Here is a 26,585-nt window from a genome sequence, read left to right as displayed (position 1 = left end):
GTATATTTCCAACTGTTTCCCATTATACTTTAGATTTCTGAATCTCAAAGGCATTTTTACCTTCTGTTATAATGTTGAGCAGTGACAAGGCAGTTAACAACCTAGTAATTATCTCACTCGAAATCAAACGTCTACACTGGAAACATTCAGGTAAAATGCCTTCTAGAAGGTTGTGGATCTACAGAAGAGAAACATGGTGACATTTAAGTGCCAGGATGTGACAGTTAGTAACCTGCAGTGTTGACCCTGATGGATCTTGCAGAACCTATCAATACCCCCCTCTCAAATTCTACCATTCATGTACATGTGGATCAAGTTACAGTCACAAATTAACATACCAACCTGAGTGTCTTTGGACATGGGAGGCAATGGGAACACCTGAAGGAAACCCAGTCATAGGGAGAAGGTGCAAACTCCACACAGACAGAATTGGGGGAAGGGGATTTCAGGAATAAATTCTAGATATGAGGCAGCAGGTCTAGGTCTAACCCCCCTGCCTCACCCTCCAGTTTTGGCACAGTATATATTTCTTTGCACACTTTGAAGATTGCAGTATTTCCTTACTTAATGTTGAAGCACAATGATCCCTCTATTTCGCTGGTGGCAGCACAGCTGCAACTCCAATGAAAGAACTCAAACCACCGTCCCTTGACACTTAATGGCATTACATTTCCAAGTCCTCCAACATCATGAGGAGGGAGAGTTTATAGGTAACCAGAAACTGAACTGAGTTTTCACATAAAATCTCTAAGGCTGTGTCCACACTAGACCGGGTAACTTTGAAAACGCTGGTTTCATGTAAGAACGATAGGCATCCACACCAAGTATTTTTGAAAATAGCTCTGTCCACATTAAAAAGGGTATTTGGGCAAATCTCCTCCTACTTGGCATGCACAGGACATACCTACAGAAAATAAGCAACATGATTGGTGTCAAATCTCGCTGTGGAAGTGCATGTTTGTGCAGTTACAAACTAAAAATGCTTAAAAGGAAATTGCCAAATGATAGACAGTTGTTGGCTCTCGTACAGGAGGACTTAAAACTAAAAAAACAAATACTGAAGTGTATGGAGACAACTGACAGGGAGTTCACGGACAGCATGAACCAGCTGACGACGAATATTGAAAAACTGACTAACTCTGTTGCATTAATAAAACACCTTGTTAAATGTATAAAACATGTCTGCATCAGTGTTATCTTGCATTTCCATACAATGTTACACATCTATTGTCAGAGAAGTACTTGCATACAAGCAAGGACAGAAAACAGGCAAAGTGAGTATATTTATTTATTCAGTAAGTTATGGGTCAAAATATTTGGTGAGTACATTTTTAACTCCTCTGGCTTCAGTCTCGTTGTCTGTTCTGAAATTGTTAGGTTGTGTGGAGGGTTGCATTCAAGAAAACAATGTAATGCCGTGCTGCCGCCATTATCTGTTCCGGCACGTCATGACAGCGTTTCTAGAAATCTCCAGTTATCCTGTCCACACTGCTCTGCCCAAGCAGCGTTATCAAATTTACATACTCTGGAGGGCGTTTCAGAAAAGCTCTGTTTTTGGGGGAGGAAAACACTGTTTCAGTGTGGATAGAGGGTCAAAACGAAGAGAAAAAGCTTCGGTTACGGATTTATCCAGTCTAGAGTGGATGTAGCCGAAGATTACTTTATAGTCCTACCTCTCAGGAAATACTGCAGGAATTGCAGACAAGTTTGACTTTTATTGATGCCATGCTTCACAGAGTGGCAGGAAAAATAATTCTTGTACATATTGGTGGACCATATGTTCCAGCATCAACTCTGATCTAAATCTTTGCTTAATATCTGATGCTGAACAGTATATGAACACTCAAGGACGCACTGGCAAAACAAAGGTGATATACAGAGCAACTTTACACTGAAGGCTACACACTAAAGGGTCTCACACAAGACAAAATACAATGATCCATAGATAGTAACAAACCCTCTGCAGAAAGTTAATTAGTACATAGCTAAGTGGCAACCAAAAGTTAACTGAGTATATGGACAAAGGGTCACCAAAAAGGATAAATGCCAAAAGTGACTGGTGCTGTATTAGCTGCATTAAAAATGTTCTATGAATCTTTAGATTTGGCTTGTGCTATGTGCTTTACTTACGTGAAATAAAATAATCAGCTATACCCAAAGACTCAGGTAGAATTAACAACCTTGGAATTAGTAGTTTACATGCAAGATCAGCCTATATTCATTATTTAAATCTGGGCTTCAGAACTTGAACAGGGCCTGTCAGATCTTCAGTTTATTATCATCATCCCCAGTACTCAGTGGGTATTACTATTTAAAGATTTAAGTGTAAATTCATACTCTACCTTCAGAAACTTCTGGCACTGCCTCCTCTTTATCTTCACTATTATCGCTACAGTCATCAAAAAGAAATCATTAGGCCTTACTTTAAAACTGATTTAACACAAACTAGTTATTGCTCACTTTAAAACACAAAAAATAAAACTAATTACAAAGTTAAGGAAGTGTAAAGATGTATGCACTACAATTAAATTCTGAATACTTCTCATGTCATTTCACTGTTACCAGTTTTTTTTTAATCTACAGAATGATAACCTTAAGACCCTAAGATATAGAGACAGAAGTAGGCAATTTGGCCCATCAAGTCTGCTCCACCATTCATTCATGGGCTGATCCAGTTCTTAAAGTCATCCCTGCTACCCTGCCTTCTCCCCATACTCTTTGATGCCTTGGCTAATCAAGAACCTATCTACCTCTGCCTTAAATACGCCCACTGACTTGGCCTCCACAGCCGCTCGTGGCAGAAAATTCCACAGATTTACCACCCTCTGATTGAAGTAATTTCTCCACATCGCAGTTCTAAATGGACGTCCTTCAATCCTGAAGCCATGCTTTACTATCCTCGACTCCCCTAGCATAGGAAATAACTTTGCCATATCTCATCTGTTCAGGCCTTTTAACATTCAGAATGTTTCTATGAGATTCCCCCTCATTAACCTTAACTCCAGGGAATACAGCCCAAGAGCTGCCAGACATTCCTCATACGGTAACCCTTTCATTCCTGGAATCATTCTTGTGAATCTTCTCTGAACCCTCTCCAATGTCAGTATATCCTTTCTAAAATAAGGAGCCCAAAACTGCACACAATACTCCAAGTGTGGTCTCATGTGTGCCTTATAAAGCTTCAACATCACATCCCTGCTCTTATATTCTATACTTCTACAAATGAATACCAACACTGTATTCGCCTTCTTCACCACCGACTTAACCTAGTCCCTTTGCATCTCTGCATTTTGAATTATCTCCCCATCTAAATAATAGTCTTCCCATTTATTTCTTCCACCAAAGTGCAAGACCCTATACTTTCCAACATTGTATTTCATTTGCCACTTCTTTCCCCTAAACTATCTAAGTCTCTGTTCCCTCAACACTACCTACTCCTCCACCTACCTTTGTATCATCAGCAAACTTAGCCACAAGTCCAAATCATCGACATACATTGTAAAAAGCAGCGGTCCCAACACAGACCCTTGTGGAACTCCACTGGTAACCAGCAGCCAGCCAAAATAGGATCCCTTTATTCCCACTATCTGTTTTTGGCCGATCAGCCAATGCTCCACCCATGCTAGTAACTTTCCTGTAATCCCATGGGCTCTTATCTTGCTAAGCAGCCTCATGTGTGGCAACTTGTCAAAGGCCTTCTGAAAATCCAAATACACCACGTCTACTGCATCTCCTTTGTCTACCCTGCTTGTAATTTCCTCAAAAAATTGCAGTAGGTTAGTCAGGCAGGAAACCATGCTGGCTTTGGCCTATCTTGTCATGTGCCTCCACGTACTCTGTAATCTCATCCCTAACAATCGATTCCAACAACTTCCCAACCACTAATGTCAGGCTAACAGACCTATAGTTTCCTTTCTGCTGCCTGCCACGCTTCTTAAATAGTGGAGTTACATCTGCAATTTTCCAGTCATCCGGTATAATGCCAGGATCTACCGATTCCTGAAAGATCATTGTTAATGCCTCTGCAATCTCTCCAGCTACTTCCTTCAGAAACCGAGGGTGCATTCCATCAGGTCCAGGAGATTTATCCACCCATTAAGCTTCCTGAGCACCTTCTCAATCATAATTTTCACTGCACATACTTCACTTCTCTGATACACTTGAATGTCTGGTATACTGCTGATGTCTTCCACTGTGACGACTGATGCAAAATACACATTCAGTTCCTCTGCCATCTGTGTCCCTCATTGCAAAATCTCTAGCATCATTTTCTATTGGTCCTATATGCACCCTCAACTCTCTTTATCCTTTATATTCTTAAAAAAGCTTTTAGTATCTTCTTTGATATTAGTCACAAGCTTCATTTCATAATTCATCTTTTCCTTCCTAATGACCTTCTTAGTTTCCTTCTGCAAGTTTTTAAAAGTTCCCTAATCCTCTATCTTCCCTCTAGCTCTGGCTTTCTTGTATGCCCTCTCTTTTGCTTTTACTTTGGCTCTGATTTCACTTGTCAGCCACAGCAGTGTCCTGCTTCCATTCAAAAATATCTTCTTATTTGGAATTTGTCTGTCTTGCACTTTCCTCATTTTTCTCAGAAACTCCAGCCATTGCCGCTCTGCTGTCCTTCCTGCTAGTGTCCCTTTCCAGTCAACCTTGGCCAGTTCACTTCTCGTGCCATTGTAATTTCCTTTATTCCACTGAAATACCGACACACTGAAATTTAATCTCTCCTTCTCAAATTTCAAAGTTAACTGGATCATATTGTGATCACTGTTCCCTAAGGGTTCCTTAACCTTAAGCTCTCTTATCACCTCCAGATCATTGCACATCACCCAATCCAGCACAGCCAATCCCCTAGTGGGCTCAACAACAAGCCATTCATTAGACATTCTACAAACTCTCTCTCTTGAGGTCCTGAAATGGCCTGGTTTTCCCAATCTACTTTCATGTTAAAATCTCCAACGATTATCATGACATTGTCTTTCTGACACAACTTTTCTATTTCCTGCTGTAATTTGTAATCCACATCCTGGCTGCTGATTGGAGACCTATATACAATTTATATTAGGGTCTTTTTACACTTGCCATTTCTTAACTCAACCCATAAGAGACTCTACACCTTCCAATCCTATGTCATCCCTTTCAAATAATTTAATATTATTTCTCATACACAGGGCCAAACCACCCCCTCCGCCTACTAACTTATCTTTCCAATACATTGTATATCCTTGGATGTTCAGCTCAACCCTATAGCCAAGTTTCAGATACGGCCACAACGTCATACATGCCAATCTGTAGCTGAATTTCAAGATCATTCAATTTATTTCTTATGCTGCGTGCAATCAAATACAACACTTTCAATACATTTACTGCATTCTGTTTTAACTGCACCATGCTTCTATTGCCCTGCAACTCATCCCATCGGCTGTGATTATGCCTCATCTCCTGTCTGTCCTTTCTATCATCTCTGTTGCATGCTATCTCTGATTTATTTCTGTTTTCTCCTTCCTCAACCCTATCCCTCTGGTTCCCATTCCCCTGCTAAATTAGTTTAAGGCCTCCCTAACAGCTCTATTAAACCTGTGTGCTAGGATATTGGACCCCTTTGGGTTCAGGTGTAACCCATTCTTTCTGTACAGGTAGTACCTCCCCCAGAAGATGTCTGCATGATCCAGGAACCAAAAGCCCTGCCCCCTACACCAGTCACTCAGCTATGCAGTAATATGCCTGATCATGCTATTCTTATGTTCGTTAGCATATGGCACAGACAGCAATCCTGAGATTACTATCCTAGAGGTCCTGATTTTCAGCTTCCTACCCAACTCCCTGAATTCTCTCTTCAGGACCTCCTCCTCTTTTCTACCTATGTCATTGGTACCAACGTGTACCAAGACTTCTGGCTTTTCACCCTCTCCCTTCAGAATACTCTGCACCCGATCCGAGACATCCTGTACCCTGTAACCTTCTACACCACAACACCTCCATTCACCAATTTCCCTTGCCAGGGACAGACTCATAAAGACCATAAAGTAGCACAGCTTAATTCATTTAAGAGAAAGTTATTTGACTCTACAACCTCTCCTCTAGCTGCCACAGATTTGTGAGACTCATTAAAGCTTCTGTCCATCTCTAAATAAACATTTTGTAAAAACATTAAAATGATCACCACCTTGCAAAACTTATTTGACTTATGCTTGGCAAGGCAACATCTTGGAGATTTTCCTATTTTGCTGTTCCTATCAATGCAGGCACAGACTACCACAGATCACATTGCCCAAGGAAGTATCCAATAAATGTACTCAACATTTTCAGCACTCTGAGCCCTGAAAGGTGAGTGACATTGGGCCAGATTTCATAACAACACTAGAGAGGCTTTTAGCATTCACTGTAATTATGAAGTAAATCAGATAAAACCGGAAGAGCTGAGGTTTCCTGTTCCTCCACAGGGTGCTGTTGTATTCCCCAGGAATCACTTCAATACTGAAAGAGCAAATGAGCTCAGGCAGACAATTGGTTGGGATGGACAAGTTGAGCCAGAGGGCCTACTTCCATTCTGTACAACTCTATAAATAACTGCAATGTCGTAAAGTTGTTGTAAACATTAACTGGAAAATTCACAGTGAGGACTGGAACCAATGGAAAACAAGTAAGGTTTAATGCACTGAATAAACTAAAAGCGGCAGTGATTAAGCCTACAGGTTAACCCAAGGCACTATTACAACTTAGGATCCTTTAATAGAATTGAAACATCAAGGATTGCACCTGAGGAAAACATTCTCCAGTAAGCCACATAGGGTACGCATTATATACAACTGCTATTTTGTGTTGAAATTCATCTTCCCTGGGTTGCTTATGGTGTTGAAATGGGATTACGACCACGGTTCAATACTTTCACTTGGTTCCCCTTGGTTACCCAAACTAGCTGTAAAAAACCCCAACTTAGTATAACAATTAAAACTATATTCCTTATTTAGCTCTTTCACATTTCACATCATTATAATTAAACCCTGAGCCAGAAGATATGAAATACCATGAGAAGTACTACAGGAGGAATTGAATGGAGTACACAGTATGTCTCTTCAAACAATCAAGCAGAAATGCACTAAGAAATAAAGCAACCAGATTAAGACAATTTCGTTGGAGGATATTAAGATCAAAAAATAATCTTTAGAAGTTGTACCACATTTTGAATTTACATGCATTTAAATCAAAGACATATCTGCAGATCTTTCATTGTTTGCACATGCAAAAAAAGTGTGTTACTTCCAAAGCCATGCTCACATGCAGCCAGTGAAGTTTCCTAACTCAAACTAGGTTTCTTGATTTTTAAGGTCGTGACCAACCTCTCGGATGGTGGAAAGGATATATTCTCCTCATATATATCTCCTTCTAACCCCAGACTGCTCCAGCTACTGCTGTTGCCATTACTGCCAGAGAGGAAAAGAAATGCTGTGGATATTAATGACTTAATATAGTTTCACATTCACACCCTTATCATCATCATCATCATCATATAGTCAAAATATACATTATCTAGAACACAAAGAGATGATGCAATTTCCATAGTTCTGTACCCATATTCAATACAGGAGGTTTCACATGCTTCAAGAATTCAAGTTGCAAGTTCCTACAGCATCATTACTTTTTTACAGAAAGCAGCTTTGGCTATCTTTGACACAAAGGGGCAAACTCAAGAGGTCTAGCTGCCAGCATGAATCTTCATTTGCAGGGAGAGTGGAGTGGTCTGAAATCATACTGGCTCATCTACCCCTTTCACTGGGTCCCCTCTTCACCTCCCTCATTTGATTCCATGCTCCATCTCCCTCTCCTATCAGATACCATCATCTGCAGCCCTTTGTCATCTCCAGCTGCCAATTCCCAGCTTCTGTCACCATTTCCACTCCCCCTGATCACCTCTCCTCCACCTATCAGCTACTAGCTCTTGCTCCTTTCACCTCTTACAGTGACCATCTCCCTTCTACCTTTCACTCCATATGAAGCTCTCAACTTGAAACATCAACTGTCATTTTCCTCCATAGATGCAGCCTGACCTGCTGAGTTCTTCCAGCTTTTATTGTGTGGTTCACTTGCTCCTGAATCTTGATGTTCCAATATCTGGCCAGTAAAGTTAGTACATTTGATACCATTGTCCAGGCTTTCTTTCACAGAAAATGGTCAACCTTTGACTAACGTTATGCACCAGTCCTGGAGTTCCAAAAGCAAGACCACAAATAACAGATGCTTATGGAGTTACATCATTCAAAAGAAAAGCTACAGAGTTATAACTCTCCATAAATATTAAAGATATAGACTAAATGTGCTAAACTTTAAATTCTAACTATTAACTTTATAGATCTTACAGGGAGGATAAAAGAGATTAAACAACTTTTGTTTACATTATCTAATAAAAGGCAATGTTGCAGATGATGGAAATGAGAAATGAAAACAAAATGCTAGAATTACACAACAGATTAGGCAGCATCTGTGGAGTAAAGAAACTGTGCTGGTTGTGCTGAGATCTCAAACTTGTAAGTGTCTTTCACAATCCCTATGTACAATGGTGCTAGAAAGTTTGTGAACCCTTTAGAATTTTCTCTATTTCTGTATAAATATGACCTAAAATATGATCAGATCCTCTTGCGTCCTAAAACTAGATAAAGAGAACCCAATAAAAATAAACAAAAACATTATACTTATTAATTTATTTATTGAGAAAATGATCCATTATTACACGTATTTGTTGGAATGAGTATGTGAACCTTTAAGATTATCAGTTCATTTAAAGGGGTAATTACAGTCATGTGTTCAATCAATGGGATGACATTCAGGTGTGAATGTGGGAGGCCCAGCCCTGTTTAAAAAACTTAAACCTGGCTATTCACTTTCAAAGTCTATTCTTCACCATACAGGTGTGTGTCATGCCTCCATCAAAGGAGATTTCTAAAGACCTCAGGATAAAAAAGTCATTGATGCTCACCAGGCTGGAAAAGGAAACAAAACCATTTCTAAAGAGTTTGGGCTCTACCAATCCATTGTCAGGCAGATGGTGTATAAATGTAGGAAATCCAACACCGTTTTTACTGGCCTCAGTATTAAGGAACTACTAAGTTCCTTACTCCTCATGAGTAAGGAACATCTAAGGAACTACAGGCCTCCCTTGCATCAGCTAACATCAGTGAACAACAATGGTTTACATGGCAAGATTGCAAGAAGAAAGGCACTACTCTCCAAGAACATTGCTGCCTGTCTAATATTTGCTAAAGACCATATGGATAAGCCAGAAGGCCATTGGAAGAATGTTCTGTGAATAGACGAGTCCAAAATAGGACTTCCTAACCTTAAATGAGAAATGTTATGTTGGCTAAAAGCAAGCACTGCATTCCAGCATAAGAACTCATCCCTTCTGTGAAACAGACAGACAGACATACTTTATTGATCCCAAGGGAAATTGGGTTTTGTTACAGCTGCACCAACCAAGAATAGTGTAGAAATATAGCAATATAAAACCATAAATAATTAAATAATAATAAGTTAATCATGCCAAGTGAAAATAAGTCCAGGACCAGCCTATTGGCTCAGGGTGTCTGACACTCCAAGGGAGGAGTTGTAAAGTTGTAAACGTGGTGGTGGCAGTGTCATAGTCTGGGCCTGCTTTGCTGCCTTAATCAGGACAACTTGCATCTTTGATGGAACTAAGAATTCTGAATCGTACCAGCAAATTCTACAGGAAAATGTCAGGGTATCTAGCTGTGAACTGAAGCTCAAAGAGAAAGTGGGTCATGCAGCAAAACAATGACCCTAAACACACAAGTCAGTCTACCAAAGAATGGTTAAAGCAGAAGAAATTTCATGTTTAGGAATAGTCAAGTCAAAGTCCTCACCTTAAACCTATAGAAATGTTGTTGTATACCCTGGAACAAGCTGATCATGCATGAAAGCCCACCAACATTCCAGAGTTAAAGCAGTTTTGTAAAGAGGAATAGCCTAAAATTCCTCCAACCCGACATGTAGGACTGACCAGAAATGCTTGGTTGAAGTTATTGCTGTAAAACGGGGTCACACTAGTTACAGAAAGCAAAAGTTCACACACTTTTCCAACAAAAGCATGTAATATTTGATCATTTTTATCAATAAAAATAAATGAAAAAATACAATTTTATGTTATTTGTTTAATTGGGTTCTCTTTACCAAGTTTTAGGAATTACGTTAAGATCTGATCACATTTAGGTCATATTTATGTAGAAATAGAGAAAAGTCTAAAGGGTTCACAAACTTTCTAGCACTATTGTACCTGTATTTATCTGAACTAGATGCAGAGCACTTTAACTCCACTGACCCTATGTACCCTGAGATCCAGTGGCATTGTCTGGACGGTGTCTGGTCCACAGAGGAGAATTGTATTATGGAGGGCCTTCCAAGAAATGCTCCCAACACCTTTAACAGCCAGAAGAACTGGGGTCTTCTTTCATTGGTGTTAATGGGTTATATATGTTTCTGAAGTTTGGTGGTAATTCAAAACTACTAAAAGTTTGGCAAATAATTTTTAGAAAGTTAAACTCATTGATAAATACAAAACATGAATTATAAAATACAAAACCACTTAGAAATAACCAATAGAAAACAAAATACATAGCTTAAGTAACTTGCCTCTTACAATTCTCACAGAAAACTATGGGGTTTTGATCATGGCCTGGGATCTAGGTGGCCATTTCTCTGTTTGATGCAGGAGGATTCCAGCTGGAATGGACAGGACTCCATTCAATGTCCAAGAGCAGAGACACCTGACACATCAGGACATTGAATCTGTTAATATTTCCTGGAATTGTGTTTTTCCAGGATTTAAAATGTAAGAACCAGAGGCATCTATCCTCTGACATCCTGAACTAGTAACAATTTTATTTTTTACCCCAAAGTTATAAGACTATTGAATGTACTTCTTGTATAATAATGGATTGTATACAATAATAATGCATTGTATACAATGGATTTTGACCTCACAAAACAGGACCTTGCACCTTAATGACTGCCTGCATTGCTCTTCCTCTGAAACGGTAACATTATACACGCCATTATTGTTTTCTCTTCTACTAACTTGTTATACTGATGTGGTGAAATCCTCTGTATGGATGGCATGCAAAACAATGTTTTCATTGCATCACAGAACATGTTACCTTTCACCCTTTAACTCCCCAATAAACAAGCTTCCACTCAAACACTGTCCTGTACAATTAAACACACTCAAAGAAGGGTGACTGATTAGTTTGTTCGCATATATAATGGCCGGGATGGAAATGATCTTTTGCTTTTAAGGACAAATTGACCACCTTACTTCTCAGAACCGAATCAAAAATATGTTATGTCTGTGTTCTGAGGCTAAACAGTTACCTGTACTTCAGAGAATTTGGGTCAATGACAAACAGTAGTTTGTATATAAGTACTAATACACAGACTTTGATAGGACTCACATATACTAAAGGGCTTGAAAAGATGACACGTTCACTTTCAATGGTTGAAAGCCAGCCGCTCTCTGGACACAGCCAGCAACATTCGGCCCATTGTTCCTGTTTCTCTTCCATAAATGCTTGGTGGCTGCTAGGTATTTCCACTATTTTATACTTATATATTGCATAATCACACATAAGTTTTGTTTTGCTCTTTCTGGAAGGCAAAGTTTATAACTCTAACATTCCTAAATTCTACCATAATACCACAAAATTAGATCTCCAATAATAACTAATAGTTACCTTGCACAGAGTGCTACTGCTATGTTAACTGGGTATAGATTTCCACATGACTGCTGATACATAATTTTCAATGTACTACAGCTAGGCTTGCTGACAGAAGTCAGCACTTACTATCTACTTGGCAAACAAAAACTGGACCTAAATCAACTACTCTCTGGTTAGTTCAGGATCCAAAACGTTGGACTAAAGCTAGAAATCACTATTACTTACAGGCATACAAAACATCTCATTAGTTTTATGTAACATCCAATTTACATTTCAGAATTTCTGAAATAACTATGGGTGAGTTTTAAGGAGTGACAAACAGGATGATTAGGGTATGTAACAAGATGGATTTAAAGAAACTACCTTACCTGCAGGGGAGTCCAAACTTGGGAGGATGCCCATAAAATTAGACTGAACCTGTTTTGTGAGTGTAATCAGGAAAAGTGCTTGGAAATCTGGCACTGCCACTTCCAAAAAGCTGTTAGCAAATTGAAAGTGTAAAGACTAAGACACCAATCATGGTAGTTGAGTTCAGGTACTAAGACACCAATCATGGTAGTTGAGTTCAGGTACAAATCAGTTGTAATTTAACTGAATAGTTACCCGCTGTTCCTATGCTGCCCAAGGAGACCTAAAAATACAATGGTATATAACCTCAGATGGTACAGTGGTGCTGAAGGATCAATCCAGTCCTTGCAGGCAATTTGTAACCTTGTAATCTAAATTTTCTGTTTCCCTTCACATCCCAATGATATGTTGGCAGATTAACTGGTAACTTCAAATAGCCCCTAATATTGATGGGCATCAAGAGAAGCAGGTTGCAAACGATGAGTTTAACAAAGAGATCAGATTACCAAGATATAAGTAGGGAGATGTGTTTGCTTCAGTTTGGTGGGTTAAATAGCCTGAGCCATGTCTCAAGAAAATATGCGAATAAATAACTCATTACTTGCTCTCCATCCCTCCCAGGAAGCACCCAAATTACAAAATAATAAAATGGAAGTGAAATTCTTGGATGTCTCTCACAGCCTGTCAAGACAGATTTGTTTTTTTTTAATGTAATGCCATCTTTTCAAAGGTACTCTATATTAATTACAGAAAGCAGTGTCGAGACTCCTCAGGGTGCTTCTAAAGCAGCTCAGAAATACAGTTAAAAATGATTACATCTACCTGTGTTTATGACAGGAATAAGCTCTAGCTCGTCTAAGAATGTAAACCAAGTGGCTTCTATCCAATTTTCTATCTCCATTCATTGCAAATGGAACAGAACAAAAGATGTTTACGATATACATGGTAGAAACCAAAATGCTCTTGAAAGTAAAAGTCCATTAATATCACAAAGTGCTAAGTATTTCATTTTCATTGCTCAGCTCCTTTCAACTCCCCATTAAGTCTGTATTCTTATACTGAACCGTATCAGTTAACATGCCAAATGAGACAGATTAGATTGCTCATTTATATGTAACAGTGGGGCAAGAACAGAGAGCAATTTAAGGGTGCACCAACCTAGCAGGGTAAATTGCAAATAAACAAATGAAAAATGCAGGTGCTGGAAATCTGAAATTAAAACAGAAAATGCTGGAAACACTCAGCAAGTCAGGCAGCATCTGTGGAAAGAGAATCAAAGCTAACATCTCAGGTTCAAATCTCTGTAACTCAATGGGCTACAAACAATTGTGCGTTCTTTCTGTGTGTATTCAGTCACTTATGACATTTGTTTCTGGCAAATTGAGCTAATGGAAAATAATATCAGCTTGAATAATACTTCAACCAAACGATCTTTATCAATCAATTCTATTTGAAAAGGCAGCACTTATGTTAGGGCACATGTTATATAGTAACTTGTTAAATTCATGTTTTCTGTTCTTTAGAACAACTTATTAACTACAGCGAAAGCAAAGGATCCTATTTCAAAATGATATAATGACAGTTAAACCATGAGCTCCTACATGCATAACTGGTATTTATTCATGTGGTATTAGTTACCTGTCACTGAGATGCAGAAAGCTACTTGTTTCATCTGGGTGTTCATCTTCAAAGCTCAGATTTGACCAACTGCCAGTACTATCATCACCAGCACTGAGGCTAAGCTGCTGGCTGGTTGTTGCAGAATCAGTTGACCTCAATCCATCCTTGAAACTGCTGCTGCACACAGAAATTACAAAGTCCTTATTATCTTGTTTGCACAAAAACAATTTCATTCACTTTTAAAATAATCAACAATTCAAATATTGTGTCTTGCAATAAATGCTGCACTCAATAATATAAAGAACAAATGCATACACTAAAAGCAAATGTATATACCATTTTCTGTTTATGCACAACTTGTTATATCTTTAATTGAAGGAGTGTCAGAGAGCAATTCCATTAAGTTGGTACGGACACATTTTAAGTTAACAGAGTTAACAGGTAGATTTTTGAAAATTCAGTGGAAAAATTGGATTTACTGGCATAAAAGTTCACCTGCCCTATTGCTTGGACATTATAGCATCCTTGTGTGGCTCCTAATGTTGTAAAAACATTGAAAAGATCATGAAAATTATCAGCACTAGTTAACAAATAAGATCACAGGCTCCCCAACATACCACCACTTTTTTAGTATCATGTTACTGGTCAATTGTCTCACTGACTTCATCAGGCAGCCCTTAAATGCACAAGCAAACAAAACTTATAACTGAAGACTACTGTTGAAGTTCAGGTTGCCCTTGTTATTCTGAAAGCAGGTAACATGCTCCTAGGTTTCTTGGTGGGGTCTTCAAGAAACTGGTAGGTTTCCTGCACCCAATATGTTATCAAAATAAAGATATTGAGTTAGTGGGAGAAAGCTATTACCACGTGAAAATATTGCGTCTCTTATAATGCAGGCCCATTATCTATCTTGTAGGAAGTGTTTCCGGCAGGTTTGCAAGTGAGGTCTTCACAAGGACATGAGTGTATTCAAGAGTCCAGGACTTACACATCCCTGTTAGGGTGAAGGGCAAGGCTGGCAAATTTTGGTAACCCTGCTTTGACAAGAAATATCAAGGCTCCAGTTTAAAAAAAAGAGGGAGGCCTACTCTGAACATAAGCAATTGGGAACTAGTGAATCTCCTGACAGGTACAAGAAGAGAAAAAGGGTGGCTAAGGAGCAATTATGTCTCTTAAAGATAAACAAGGCCATTTGAGTGATGAACCAAATAAAATGGGTGAGATTTTTAATGAATTTTTCTCTTCAGTTTTTATTGTGGAGAAAACAGTAGGCACGGAGGAAACTGGGGAAATGAGCTGTGGCCCTTGCAGTAATCTGGCCATATATGAGATTCTGGAGAGTGGCTAATGTGGTATCATTCTTTAAAAAGAACAAACCAGGAAACTACAGGCCAGTGTTCTGACAGTGATAGTGAGTAAATTGCTGGAGGAGATACTGAAGGACTGTATTTACCAACATTTGGAAAGACGGTGTCTGATTCAGGACAATCGACACAGCTCTGTGCATGGGAAGTAGTGTCTGACAAATCTTTTGGAGTTGAGTTACAAAATATAGCTAGTAAGTTTGAGGATACTAAAATAAGCATTGTAGATACTGCAGAAATATATTAAAAATTACAAGGGACCTCAATCGGCTACATATATGGGCTGAAAATTAGTAAGCAATGTTCAATCTAGAATAATGTGAGGTACTACATTTTGGGAGCTCCAACCAGGGTAGGAGTTATACAGTGAACGGTAGGGTTTTGGGGAATGTTATGGAACAAAAGGATTTGGAATGCAAATACATAGTTCCCTGAAAGTGGTGTCACAGGCTGACATGTTTGGCAGGTGTTTGGCATGTTGGATTTCATCAGTTAGGACATTTGAGTATAGGAGTTGGAAAGTTAGGTTGCAGTTACATGAAATGTTGATGAGGCCCCACTAAGAGTATTGTGTACAGTTCTGGCTGCTCTTTCATAGGAAATATGTTATTAAACTAGAAAGGGTATAGAAAAAACTTACCAGGATGTTCCCTGGTCTTGGAGGCCTGAGTTATAAGTGTAATTAAGATAGTGCTGGTGAAGCACACTGATGACTTGCTGGCAGCAAACTCAACTATTATCTACTTTATACTATTGGGTTTCTTTGTTTTGAGGTCGCCTGTAAGTAGACAAAGCTCAAGGTTGTATATAATATACATACTTTGATAAGAAATGCATTTTGAACTTTTGAGATTTCATAGATTGACTTTACTCTCTGGAATGTAAGAAATTGGTAGTGACCTGATAGGTATACAAGATTGTGAGGGGCATTGAGAAGGTGAAAACCCATAGCCTTTTTTCCAGGGAGGGGTTTAAAAAGAAGGCATAGGTTTAAGATTAGAGACATGAGATGTAATAGGGACTTCAGGGGCAGCTTCTTTATGCACAGGATGGTGTGCATTTGGAACAAGCAGCCAGAAATAATGGCAGGCACATTAGCAACAACTGAAGAGAATTCACTCTATATACCATAATAATGCCATATTTAAGTCTGCTGATGACACTACTGTTATTGGTTAAGGTGGTGATGAATTGGCATATTGGAGGGAGATTGAAAATGGCACAACAACGACAACCTCTCACTCAACATCAGCAAAACCAAAGAGCTGACTACTGACTACAAGAGGAAGAAACCATGGGTACATGATCAGAGGTGGAGAGGGTCAGTAACTTTAAATTCCTGGGCATTATCATATCAGAGGATCTGTCCTGAGACCACCATGTAAGTGCCATTTCAAAGAAAGCATGGCAGCACGTCTACTTCCTTAGAAGTTTGTGCAGATTCGGCATGCCATGTAAAATTTTCAAAGTTTAAGGTAAATTTACTATCAGTGTACATATATGTCACCATATATAACTGTGAGATTTATTTTCTTGTGGGCATACTCAAGAACCATAACAGAATCAGTAAAAGAACACACCAAACAGGGCAGACAAACAACCAAGGTACAAAATACAAACTGTGCAAATACAAAAGCAAAAAGAAATAATAAATAAATCAATCAATCAATAAATAAATAAGCAAACAAGCAATAAATATCAAGAACATGAGATGAAGAGTCCTTGAAAGTGAGTCCATAGGTTGCGGCAACAGTTCAGTTATGAGGCAAGTAAAGTTGAGTGAAGTTATCCCCACTGGTTTAAGAGCCTGATGGTTAGGGGTAATAACTGTTTCTGAAACTGGTGGTGTGGGCCCTGAGGCTCCTGTACCTTCTTCCTCATGGTAGCAGCGAGTAGAGAGCATGGCCTGGCTGGTGGGGGCCCTTGATGATGAATGCTGTTTCCTGCAACAGCACTCCATGTACGTGTCCTCAATGGTGGGGAGGACTTTACCCATGATGGACTGGCCATATCCACTATTTTTTGTAGGAGTTTCCATTTAAGGACATTGGTGTTTCCATACCAGGCAATGATGCAACCAGTAAATATACTCTCAACCACATATCTATAGATTATCAAAATTTTAGGTGTCATACCGAATCTCTGCAAATCCTAAGGAACGAATGCGCTGCCAGGCGTTCTTCATAATTGCATTAACGTGCTGGTCTCAGAACAGGTCCTTTGAAACAGTAACACCAGGAATTCAAAGTTGCTGACCCTCTCCACCTCTGATCTCTTGATGAGGACTGGCTCTTTGTCCTCTGGTTTCCTCTTCCTGAAGTCAATAATCAGGTCCTTGGTCTTGCTGACATTGAGTGAAAGGTAGTTGTTGTGACACCACTCAATCAGATTTTCAATTCCCCTCCTACATACTGATTCTTTAATTTCTCACCTTTAATTTGGCCAAGAACAGTGGTGTCATCAGCAAATTTAAAATGGTATTAGAGCTGTCCTTAGCCAAACAGTCATAAGTGTAAAGCTAGCAGAAAAGGGGACTAAGCACAAAGCCTTGTAGTCTACCTATGCTGATGGAAACTGTGGAGATAGTGTTGCCAATCCAAACTGACTGGAGTCTGCAAGTGAGGAAATCGAGGATCTAATTGTACAAGGAATTGAAGCTTATTGATTTTGACAAACCTCTATACATGCACAGTGAAGAATATTCTGTCTGGTAGCACCATGGCCTAGTATCGAAACAGCAATGCCCAAGAATGGAAAGGCCTACGAAAAGTGGTGCATAGAACCCAGTCCATCACAGGCAAAGCCTTCACCTTACAGACCATGCTCTCTTCTTGCTGCTGCCATTGAGAAGGTAGTACAGAGACTCACAGCATCAGGTTCAGGAAAAGTTATAACCCGTCAACCATCATGCTCCTGAACCACCCTGGATAATTTTATTCACTTCAACACTGAACTGATTCCACAATCTAAGGACTTACTTTTAAAGACTCCACAACTCGTGTCCTCAATATTATTAATTTCTTCTTTGTATTTGCGCAGTTTGTATTATTTTCGACATCTGGTTGTTTATCAGTCATTATTTCTATGTAGTTTTTCACTTATTTTTCGTACAGTTGCAAGAAAAAGTTAGTGAACCCTTTGCAATTAGCTGGTTTTCTGAATTAATTACTCATAAGATGTGATACGCTCTTCGACCAAGTCACAATAATAGACAAACACCATCTGCCTAAACTAACAACACACAATTGTACTGTTCATGTCTTTACTGAACACATATTGTTTCATCCTTCACAATCCAGGCCGGAAAAGTACGTGAACTTATGTGTTTAAGAACTGGTAGAACCTCCTTTAGCAGCAATAACCTCCACCAAATATTTCCTGTAGCTGCTGATCAGACTTGCTCACAGCGAGGAGGAATTTTAGACCATTCTTCCATACAAAACAGTTTCAGTTCATCAAAATTTCTGGAATACCTGGCACGAGCAGCCCTCTTCAGTTCATGCACAAAATCTCAATTGGGTTAAGTTCTGCACTCTGACCTGGCCATTCCAAAGCACACATTTTCTTCTTTCTGTTGTTGAATTACTCTTGTTTTGGATCATTGTATAGTTGCATCATCCAACTTCTGCTAAGCTTCGGGTGACGGACCACTACCTTGATACTCCCCTTTAAGATGGCTTGATCAATTTTTAATTCATTGTTCCCTCAACAATTGCAAGCTGTCCAGACCCTGAGGCAGAAAAGCAGCCCCGTGATGCAGCTTCCAACATGCTTCATAATAGAGATGAGGTTTCAATGTTGATGTGCAGTGCCCTTTTTCCTAGAAACATAGCCAAAAAGTTCAACTTCTGTCTTATCTGTTCACAGAACATTGTCCCAGAACCATTGTGGAACATCCAGGTGATCTTTTGCAAACTTGAGACAAGTATCGATTTTTTTGGGAGAGCAGTATGAGGTGCCCTTCCATGAATTTAATCTTGTTCATTGTTTTTCTTATTGTGGACACATGAACAGAGACTTTGGCTAGTTCTAGAGATTTTTGCAGGTCTTTTGATGTTACCCTTGGGTTCTTTTTCACCTTCAACACTGCATGTTTTGCTTTTGGTGCGATCTTTGCAGAATGCCAACTCCTAGGAAGAGTAGCAATGGTACTGAATTTCTTTCATTTGTAGACAATTTCTCTTACAGTGGACTGATAAACACTCAGGCCTTTTCCAACTTCATGAACCTCCATAATTCTTCTTGTAATATCCTCTGAAAATAGTTTTGATCAAGGTATGGTGCACATAAACCAATCTTTCTTGTGAAAAGCAGACTCTGTCATTAAGTTGATTTTGTGTGTGTTTTTTATACAATCCACACCTCCAATCTCATCTCATTGATTGGAACATCTGACTCCAAACAGCTTTTGTAGAAAGCATTACCCCAGAGATTCACATCAAGTCAAGTCAACTTTTATTGTCATTTCGACCATAACTGCTGGTACAATACATGGTAAAAATGAGACGACGTTTTTCAGGACCATGGTTTACATGACAGTACAAAAACTAGACTGAACTACATAATAAAAAAAAACACAGAGAAAGCTATACTAGACTACAGACCTACACTGGACTGCATAAAGTGCACAAAAACCGTACCGGCATTACAATAAATAATAAACAGGACAGTAGGGCAAGGATTCAGTCCAGGCTTCGGGTATTGAGGAGTCTAATAACTTGGGGGAAGAAACTGTTCTATAGTCTGGTTGTAAGAGCCCGACTGCTTTGGAGCCTTTTCCTAGACAGCAGGAGGGAGAAGAGATTGTACGACGTGTGCATGGGGTCCTTCATAATGCTGTTGCCTTTGCGGATGCAGTTTGTAGTGTAAATGTCCATGATGGCGGGAAGAGAGACCGCGATGATCTTCTCAGCTGACCTCACTATCCGCTGCAGGGTCTTGCAATCCAAGATGGTGCAATTTCCGAACCAGACAGTGATGCAGTTGCTCAGGACGCTCTCAATACAACCCCTGTAGAATGTGATGAGGATGTGGGGTGGGAGATGGACTTTCCTCAGCCTTCGCAAAAAGTAGAGACGCTGCTGGGCTTTCTTTGCTATGGAGCTGGTGTTGAGGGACCAGGTGAGATTCTCCGTCAGGTGAACACCAAGAAATTTGGTGCTCTTTACGATCTCTACCGAGGAGCCGTCGATGTTTAGCGGGGAGTGGTCGCTCCGTGCCCTCCTGAAGTCAACAACCATCTCTTTTGTTTTGTTCACATTAAGAGACAGGTTGTTGGCTCTGCACCAGTCCGTTAGCTGCTGCACCTCCCCTCTGTAAGCTGACTCGTCGTTCTTGCTGATGAGACCCACCACGGTTGTGTCATCGGCGAACTTGATGATATGGTTCAAGCTGTGTGTTGCAGCACAGTCGTGGGTCAGCAAAGTGAACAGCAGTGGACTGAGCACGCAACCCTGGGGAGCCCCCGTGCTCAGTGTGATGCTGTTGGAGATGCTGCTCCTGATCCGGACTGACTGAGGTCTCCGTCAGGAAGTCTAGGATCCAGTTGCAGAGGGAGGTGTTCAGGCCCAATAGGCTCAGCTTTCCAGTTTCTGAGGGATGATTGTGTTGAATGCTGAACTAAAATCTATGAACAGCATCCAAACATATGTGTCTTTTTTGTTCAGGTGGGTTAGGGCCAGGTGGAGGGTGGTGGCAATGGCGTCATCTGTTGAGCGGTTGGGACGGTACGCAAACTGCAGGGGATCCAGTGAGGGGGGCAGCAGGGTCTTGATATGCCTCATGACAATCCTCTCGAAACACTTCATGATGATGGATGTAAGTTCAACAGGACAGTAGCCATTTAGGCAGGACACTGAAGACTTCTTTGGCACGGGGACGATGGTGGCAGCCTTGAAGCACATTGGAACGGTGGCACTGCTCAGGGAGATGTTGAAGATGTCAGTGAGAACATCTGCTAGCTGGTCTGCACATCCTCTGAGCACTCTACCAGGAATGTTGTCTGGTCCAGCAGCCTTCCGTGGGTTGACCCCACACAGGGTTCTTCTCACATTGGCCACGGATGTCAGCACCTAGTCATTCGCAGGAGGGGTGGACTGCCGCGCCGCCTCGTCATTTTTCGCCTCAAACCGGGCATAGAAGTTATTCAGCGCATTTGGGAGGGAGGCATCACCTGCAGAGTCAAGTGATGTTGTCTTGTAATTGGTGATGTCCTGGATGCCCTTCCACATGCGCTGCGTGTCACCGCTGTCCTGAAAGTAACCGTGGATTAGCTGGGCATGTGCACGCTTTGCCCCTCTGATGGCTCGGTACAGTTTGGCCCTTGCTGTTGTTAAAGCTGCCTTGCCGCCTGCTCTGAAGGCGGAGTCGCAGGACCTCAGCAGCGCATGCACCTCTGCGGTCATCCATGGCTTCTGGTTAGCGCGTGCAGTGAAGGTCTTGGACAGAGTAACATCATCAATGCACTTGCTGATGTCACTGGTCACTGATCCTGTGTACTCCTCTCAGTTGGTAGAGTCGCCATCGGTTGCAGCCTCCATGAACATGTGCCAGTCAGTGTGCTCAAAGCAGTCTTGAAGAGCAGAGATGGCTCCTGCTGGCCAGGTTTTCAGCTGCTTCTGAACTGGTCTGGAGCGCCTGACGAGCAGTCTGTATGCTGGGATTAGCATAACAGAGATATGGTCTGAGTATCTGAGGTGGGGGCGGGGCTCTGCCTGGTACGCATTTTAATATACTTGTTTAAACCTAGACTTGTGATTGTTTAAATGGCGTACTTGGTACTGACGAGAAGTAGTACAATTGTTAGTATGGTATTAGCTTAGGCAGATTGTATTTGTCTATTAACGTGACTTAGATGAAGATCAGACCAAATTTTACTGCAGAAAACCAGGAAATCACAAATGGTTCATAAACTTTTTCTTTCAACTTTTAAGTTTGCTCCACTGTGAATGTTTGCAAGAAATTAATCTCAGGATAGTATATGGTGACATATATGTATTTTGATAATAAATTTACTTTGAACTTTGACCTAGGTTAATCTCATAGTTAGGTGAGGTTTAGCAGGTCGTGGGCCAAACACAAGCACATTGGGCAGACTGCAATGTAGGTAATGCACATCCCTTGCCAACCTGCTTCTCTGTGTTCATGGAGACGTGCAATAACCACTGTGTAATGTAAACAATGATCAGTAAACTGTTTACTGATCCAGCAGATGTATGAAATGATGTGTGGCAGTATGTGTGCACAGTGACACATGACTGTCTGATCATGAACATTTCAAGTGACCAGCCCTTCAACTGCATTATTAGCAAAGCTAGCTCTTCTAAGTGTTATTATCGAGACCAATGAGGCTGAAAATCTTTCATGCGGCTAATTTTGAGAGTCTACTCATCCAAATAAAACTCCAAATGATGAATGTCAATGAATGAATTTGCAGTTTGAAGAAGAGATACAAATTAGTAAATTTCCCATGGAAATTAACACATACTATTAAATGACTGGCATGAAGGTGCTCAGAAATTGTTTTATTGTTTCGATAATTTAAAGTTCAATTTGAAACGCTGTTGTACAATGTCTTTATGACCAACCCCAGCCTGATCAAAATGCATTATAAGAGTAATAAATATTACTGCCAACCACTACTTAGAATCTGAGTAGTCTTCAACTGCAAAATCGTTCTGCTCAAATCTGAAAGATGCAGAATGTTGAGAACCCCAAAATAACCTGCATCTCTATATTAAAGTATTCAGAAACTACCAACAACACAACAATATCAATAATTTCCAGTATCCAGTTAAGTACAATAAATCAGGGTAACAAGGAGTCACAATAGACTGTAGACGCTGGAAGCTGGAGAACAAAATTAAACTGCTGGAAGTACTCAGTGAGTCATGCAGCACTTCTGGAGGCATCTGAACAATGTAGGGGCCTGATACTCGACCACCCCTTTGCCTTCATAGATGTTACTTGGCCATTTTTCCAGCAGTTTATTATCAGGAATAAGCTTAAAATAATCCACTACACCCCCAACCTTTGTGTCATCAGCAAATTTACTAACCCATCCCTCCACTTGCTCATTCAGATCATTTACAAAAATCACAAAGTGTAGGGGTCCCAGAACAGATCCCTGAGGCACACCATTGGTCACCGACCTCCATGCAGAATATGACCCATCTACAACCACTCTTTGCCTTCTGTGGGCAAGCCAGTTCTAGATCCACAAAGCAATGTCCCCTTGGATCCCATGCCTCCTTACTTTCTCAATAAGCCTTGCATGGGGTACCTTATCAAATGTCTTGCGGAAATCCATATACACTACATCTATGGCTCTACCTTTATCAATGTGTTTAGTCACATCCTTTAAAAGTTCAGTCAGGCTTGTAAGGCACGACCTGCCTTGACAAAGACATGCTGACTATTCCTAATCATATTATGCCTCTCCAAATGTTCATAAATCCTGCCTCTCTGGATCTTCTCGAACAACTTACCAACCACTGAAGTAAGACTCACTGGTCTAAATTTCCTGGGCTATCCCTACTCCCTTTCTTGAATAAGGTAACAACATCCGCAACCCTCCAATCCTCCGGAACCTCTCCCGTCCTCATTGATAATGCAAAGATCATCACCAGAGGCTCAGCAATCTCTTCCCACAGTAGCCTGGGGTACATCCCATCAGGTACCAGTGACTTATCCAACTTAATGCTTTCCAAAAACTCCAGCACGTCCTCTTCCTTAATATCTACATGCTCAAGTTTTTCAGTCCACTGCAAGTCATCCCGACAATTGCCACAATCCTTTTCCATAGTGAATACTGAAGCAAAGTATTCATTAAGTACCTTTGCTATCTCCTCCGGTTCCATACAAACTGTCACACTTGATTGGTCCTATTCTCTCACACCTTATCCTCTTGCTCTTCACATACTTGTAGAATGCCTTGGGGTTTTCCTTAATGCTGCTCGCCAAGGCCTTCTCATGGCCCCTTCTAGCTCTTCTACTTAAATTTTTAAGCTCCTTCCTGCCAGCCTTATAATCTTCTAGATCTCTATCATGACCTAGTTTTTTGAATCTTTCATAAGCTTTTTTTCTTCTTCTTGACTAGATTTTCAACAGCTTTTGTACATCATGGTTCCTGTACCCTATCACCCTTTCCCTCACTCATTGGAACATACCCATGCAGAACCCCAGGCAAATATCCCCTGAACATTTGTCACATTTCTTCCGTTCCCTTCCCTGAGAACATCTGTTTCCAATTTACACTTCCAGATTCCTGCCTAATAGCCTCATATTTCCCCTCATTCCAATTAAATGTTTCCCTAATTTGTCTGTTCCTATCCCTCTCCAATGCTATGGTAAAGGAAATACAATTGTTATCACTATCTCCAAAATGCTCTCCCACTGAGAGACCTGACACCTGACCAGGTTCATTTCCCAATACCAGATCAAGTACAGCCTCTCCTCTTGTAGGCTTATCTACATACTGTGTAAGGAAACCTTCCTGAACACACCCAGCAAACTCCACCCCACCTAAACCCTTCAGTCTAGGGAGATGCCAATCAACATTTGGGAAATTAAAATCCCCCACCACAACAACCCAGTTATTATTACACCTTTGCAGAATCAGTCTCCCTATCTGCTCCTCGATGTCCCTGTTACTATAAAAAAAACCCAGTAGAGTTATTGATCCCTTCCTATTCCTTACTTCCACCCACAGAGACTCCGTAGACAAGCCCTCTATGACTTCTTTCTTTTCTGAAGCCATGACACTATCTCTGATCAACATTGCCTCCACCTCTTTTGCCTCTCTTCCTGTCCTTTCTGAAACATTTAAAGCCTGGCACTTGAAGTACCATTCCTGTCCCTGCACATCCAAGTCTCTGTAATGGCAACACCACCATATCTCCAAGTGCTGATCCACACACTAAGCTCATCCGCTTTGTTCATAATACTCCTCGCATTAAAGGAGACACACCTAAAACCATTGGCCTGAGCATGTCCCTTCTCTCTCACCTGCCTATCCTCCCTCTTGCACTTTCTCCCAGCTTTCTCTATTTGTGAGCCAACCTCCCTTTCCTCTGTCACTTCAATTCGGTTCTCACCCCGCCTGCAATCCTAGTTTATTTCCCCAGTAGCCTTAGCAAACCTCTCCGCCAGGATATTGTTCCCCCGGGATTCAAGTGCAACCCGTTCTTTTTGTACAGGTCCCAAATACCCCGAAAGAGGTCCCAATAATCCAGAAATCTGAATCCCTGCCCCCTGCTCCAATCCCTCAGCCACGCATTTATCTTCCATCTCATTCTGCTCCTATACTCATTGTCATGTGGCATAAGCAATAATTCTGAGACTACTACCTCTGAGGTCCTACTTCTCACTTCCTTCCTAACTCCCTGTAATCTGTTTTCAGGTCCTCCTCTCTTGTTCTACCTATGTTGTTGTACTACGACCTCTGGTTGTTCTCCATCCCACTTCAAGATGTCGTGGACGCAATCAGAAACATCCCAGACCCTGGCACCTGGGGGAGGCAAAATACCATTTGCATTTCTTTCCTGATTCCACAGAATCACCTATCTGACCCCCCAACTATAGTGTTCACTATCACTGATGCCATCCTCTTCCTTTCCCTACCCTTCTGAACCACAGGGCCAAACTCTGTGCCAGAGGTGTGATCACTGTTGTTTCCCCCAGGTAGGCCGTCCTCCCCCAACAGTACTCAAGCAGGAGTACTTATTGTTAAGGGGGACAGCCACTGGGGTACTCGCTAGCATCTGCCTCTTGCCCTTCCCTCTCCTGACTGTTACCCACTTAAGTGTCTCCCCAGGCCCCGGAGTGACTACCTGCCTATAGCTCCTCTCTATCACCTCCTCACTCTTCCTGACCAGACAAAGGTCTTCGAGTTGCATCTCCAGTTCTCTAATGCAGTCCCTAAGGAGCTGCAGCTTGATGCACCGGGTGCAGACGTGGCCATCCGGGAGGTTGGGAGTCTCCAGGACCTCCCACATCTAACTCTGAGCACAGAAAACCAGCCTTACACACACAATTCCTGTCTGTATTCTACACAGATAACCTACCTTGCCTCGACCCATTATCACCGAAGCCCTGTTGAGCCAAAGCCTTCCTACCTGGTCTCCCACTACTCTGACACCCACTTCATAAATCTGTCTTCTTTTTAAACTCTTCTCACTGGCTGACCTCCACGCCCCTGCGCATTCATGGCCCGTTCAAACCGCTGAAGAAATAACCGTCACCTTTTGAACTCTTCAATAATGTAACAATATGCAGAAAGTCTAATGAATTGAATTCTGAGGCACTGTAAAAGTGAAACTGTTCCTGATGAGCGACGTCTGAAGCAGATAGCAGGCATCCAACCATCAGAGCCTCACACTATAAATGACATTCCTTTTCTCAGATGAGCTACCATTCTCCCCAATTAACATTCAATTTCTTCCAATGGGTTTACTGATCCAAGTGCTTTTACCAGATGAGCACATCTGGTTTTAAGAGTAAGACTGTAAGACACAGGAGCAGAATT

The 26,585-nt window shown here is 41.0% G+C and overlaps 1 protein-coding gene across 7 annotated transcripts in view; it reads right to left on the bottom strand.

Annotated features, from left to right (window-relative positions):
• Window positions 1-26,585, bottom strand: part of akap11 (A kinase (PRKA) anchor protein 11) — a 93,402-nt gene that overhangs the window by 7,257 nt on the left and 59,560 nt on the right. For 6 of the 7 annotated variants that reach the window (XM_059967804.1, XM_059967808.1, XM_059967809.1 and 3 more), the window contains 3 exons: window positions 13,716-13,874; window positions 7,344-7,427; window positions 2,343-2,389 (listed from right to left, as the gene is read on the bottom strand). In XM_059967804.1, coding sequence (XP_059823787.1) covers window positions 2,343-2,389; window positions 7,344-7,427; window positions 13,716-13,874 — 290 coding nt within the window. The remainder of the gene's footprint in view (window positions 1-2,342; window positions 2,390-7,343; window positions 7,428-13,715; window positions 13,875-26,585) is intronic. The other variant, XM_059967805.1, reaches the window with a different exon arrangement.

This window comes from Hypanus sabinus, chromosome 4 (genome assembly GCF_030144855.1).
Source record: "Hypanus sabinus isolate sHypSab1 chromosome 4, sHypSab1.hap1, whole genome shotgun sequence".
Lineage (NCBI taxonomy): Eukaryota > Metazoa > Chordata > Chondrichthyes > Myliobatiformes > Dasyatidae > Hypanus > Hypanus sabinus.
The sequence above is the reverse complement of the archived record's forward strand: the minus strand, read 5'-3'. Positions and strand labels throughout refer to the sequence as shown.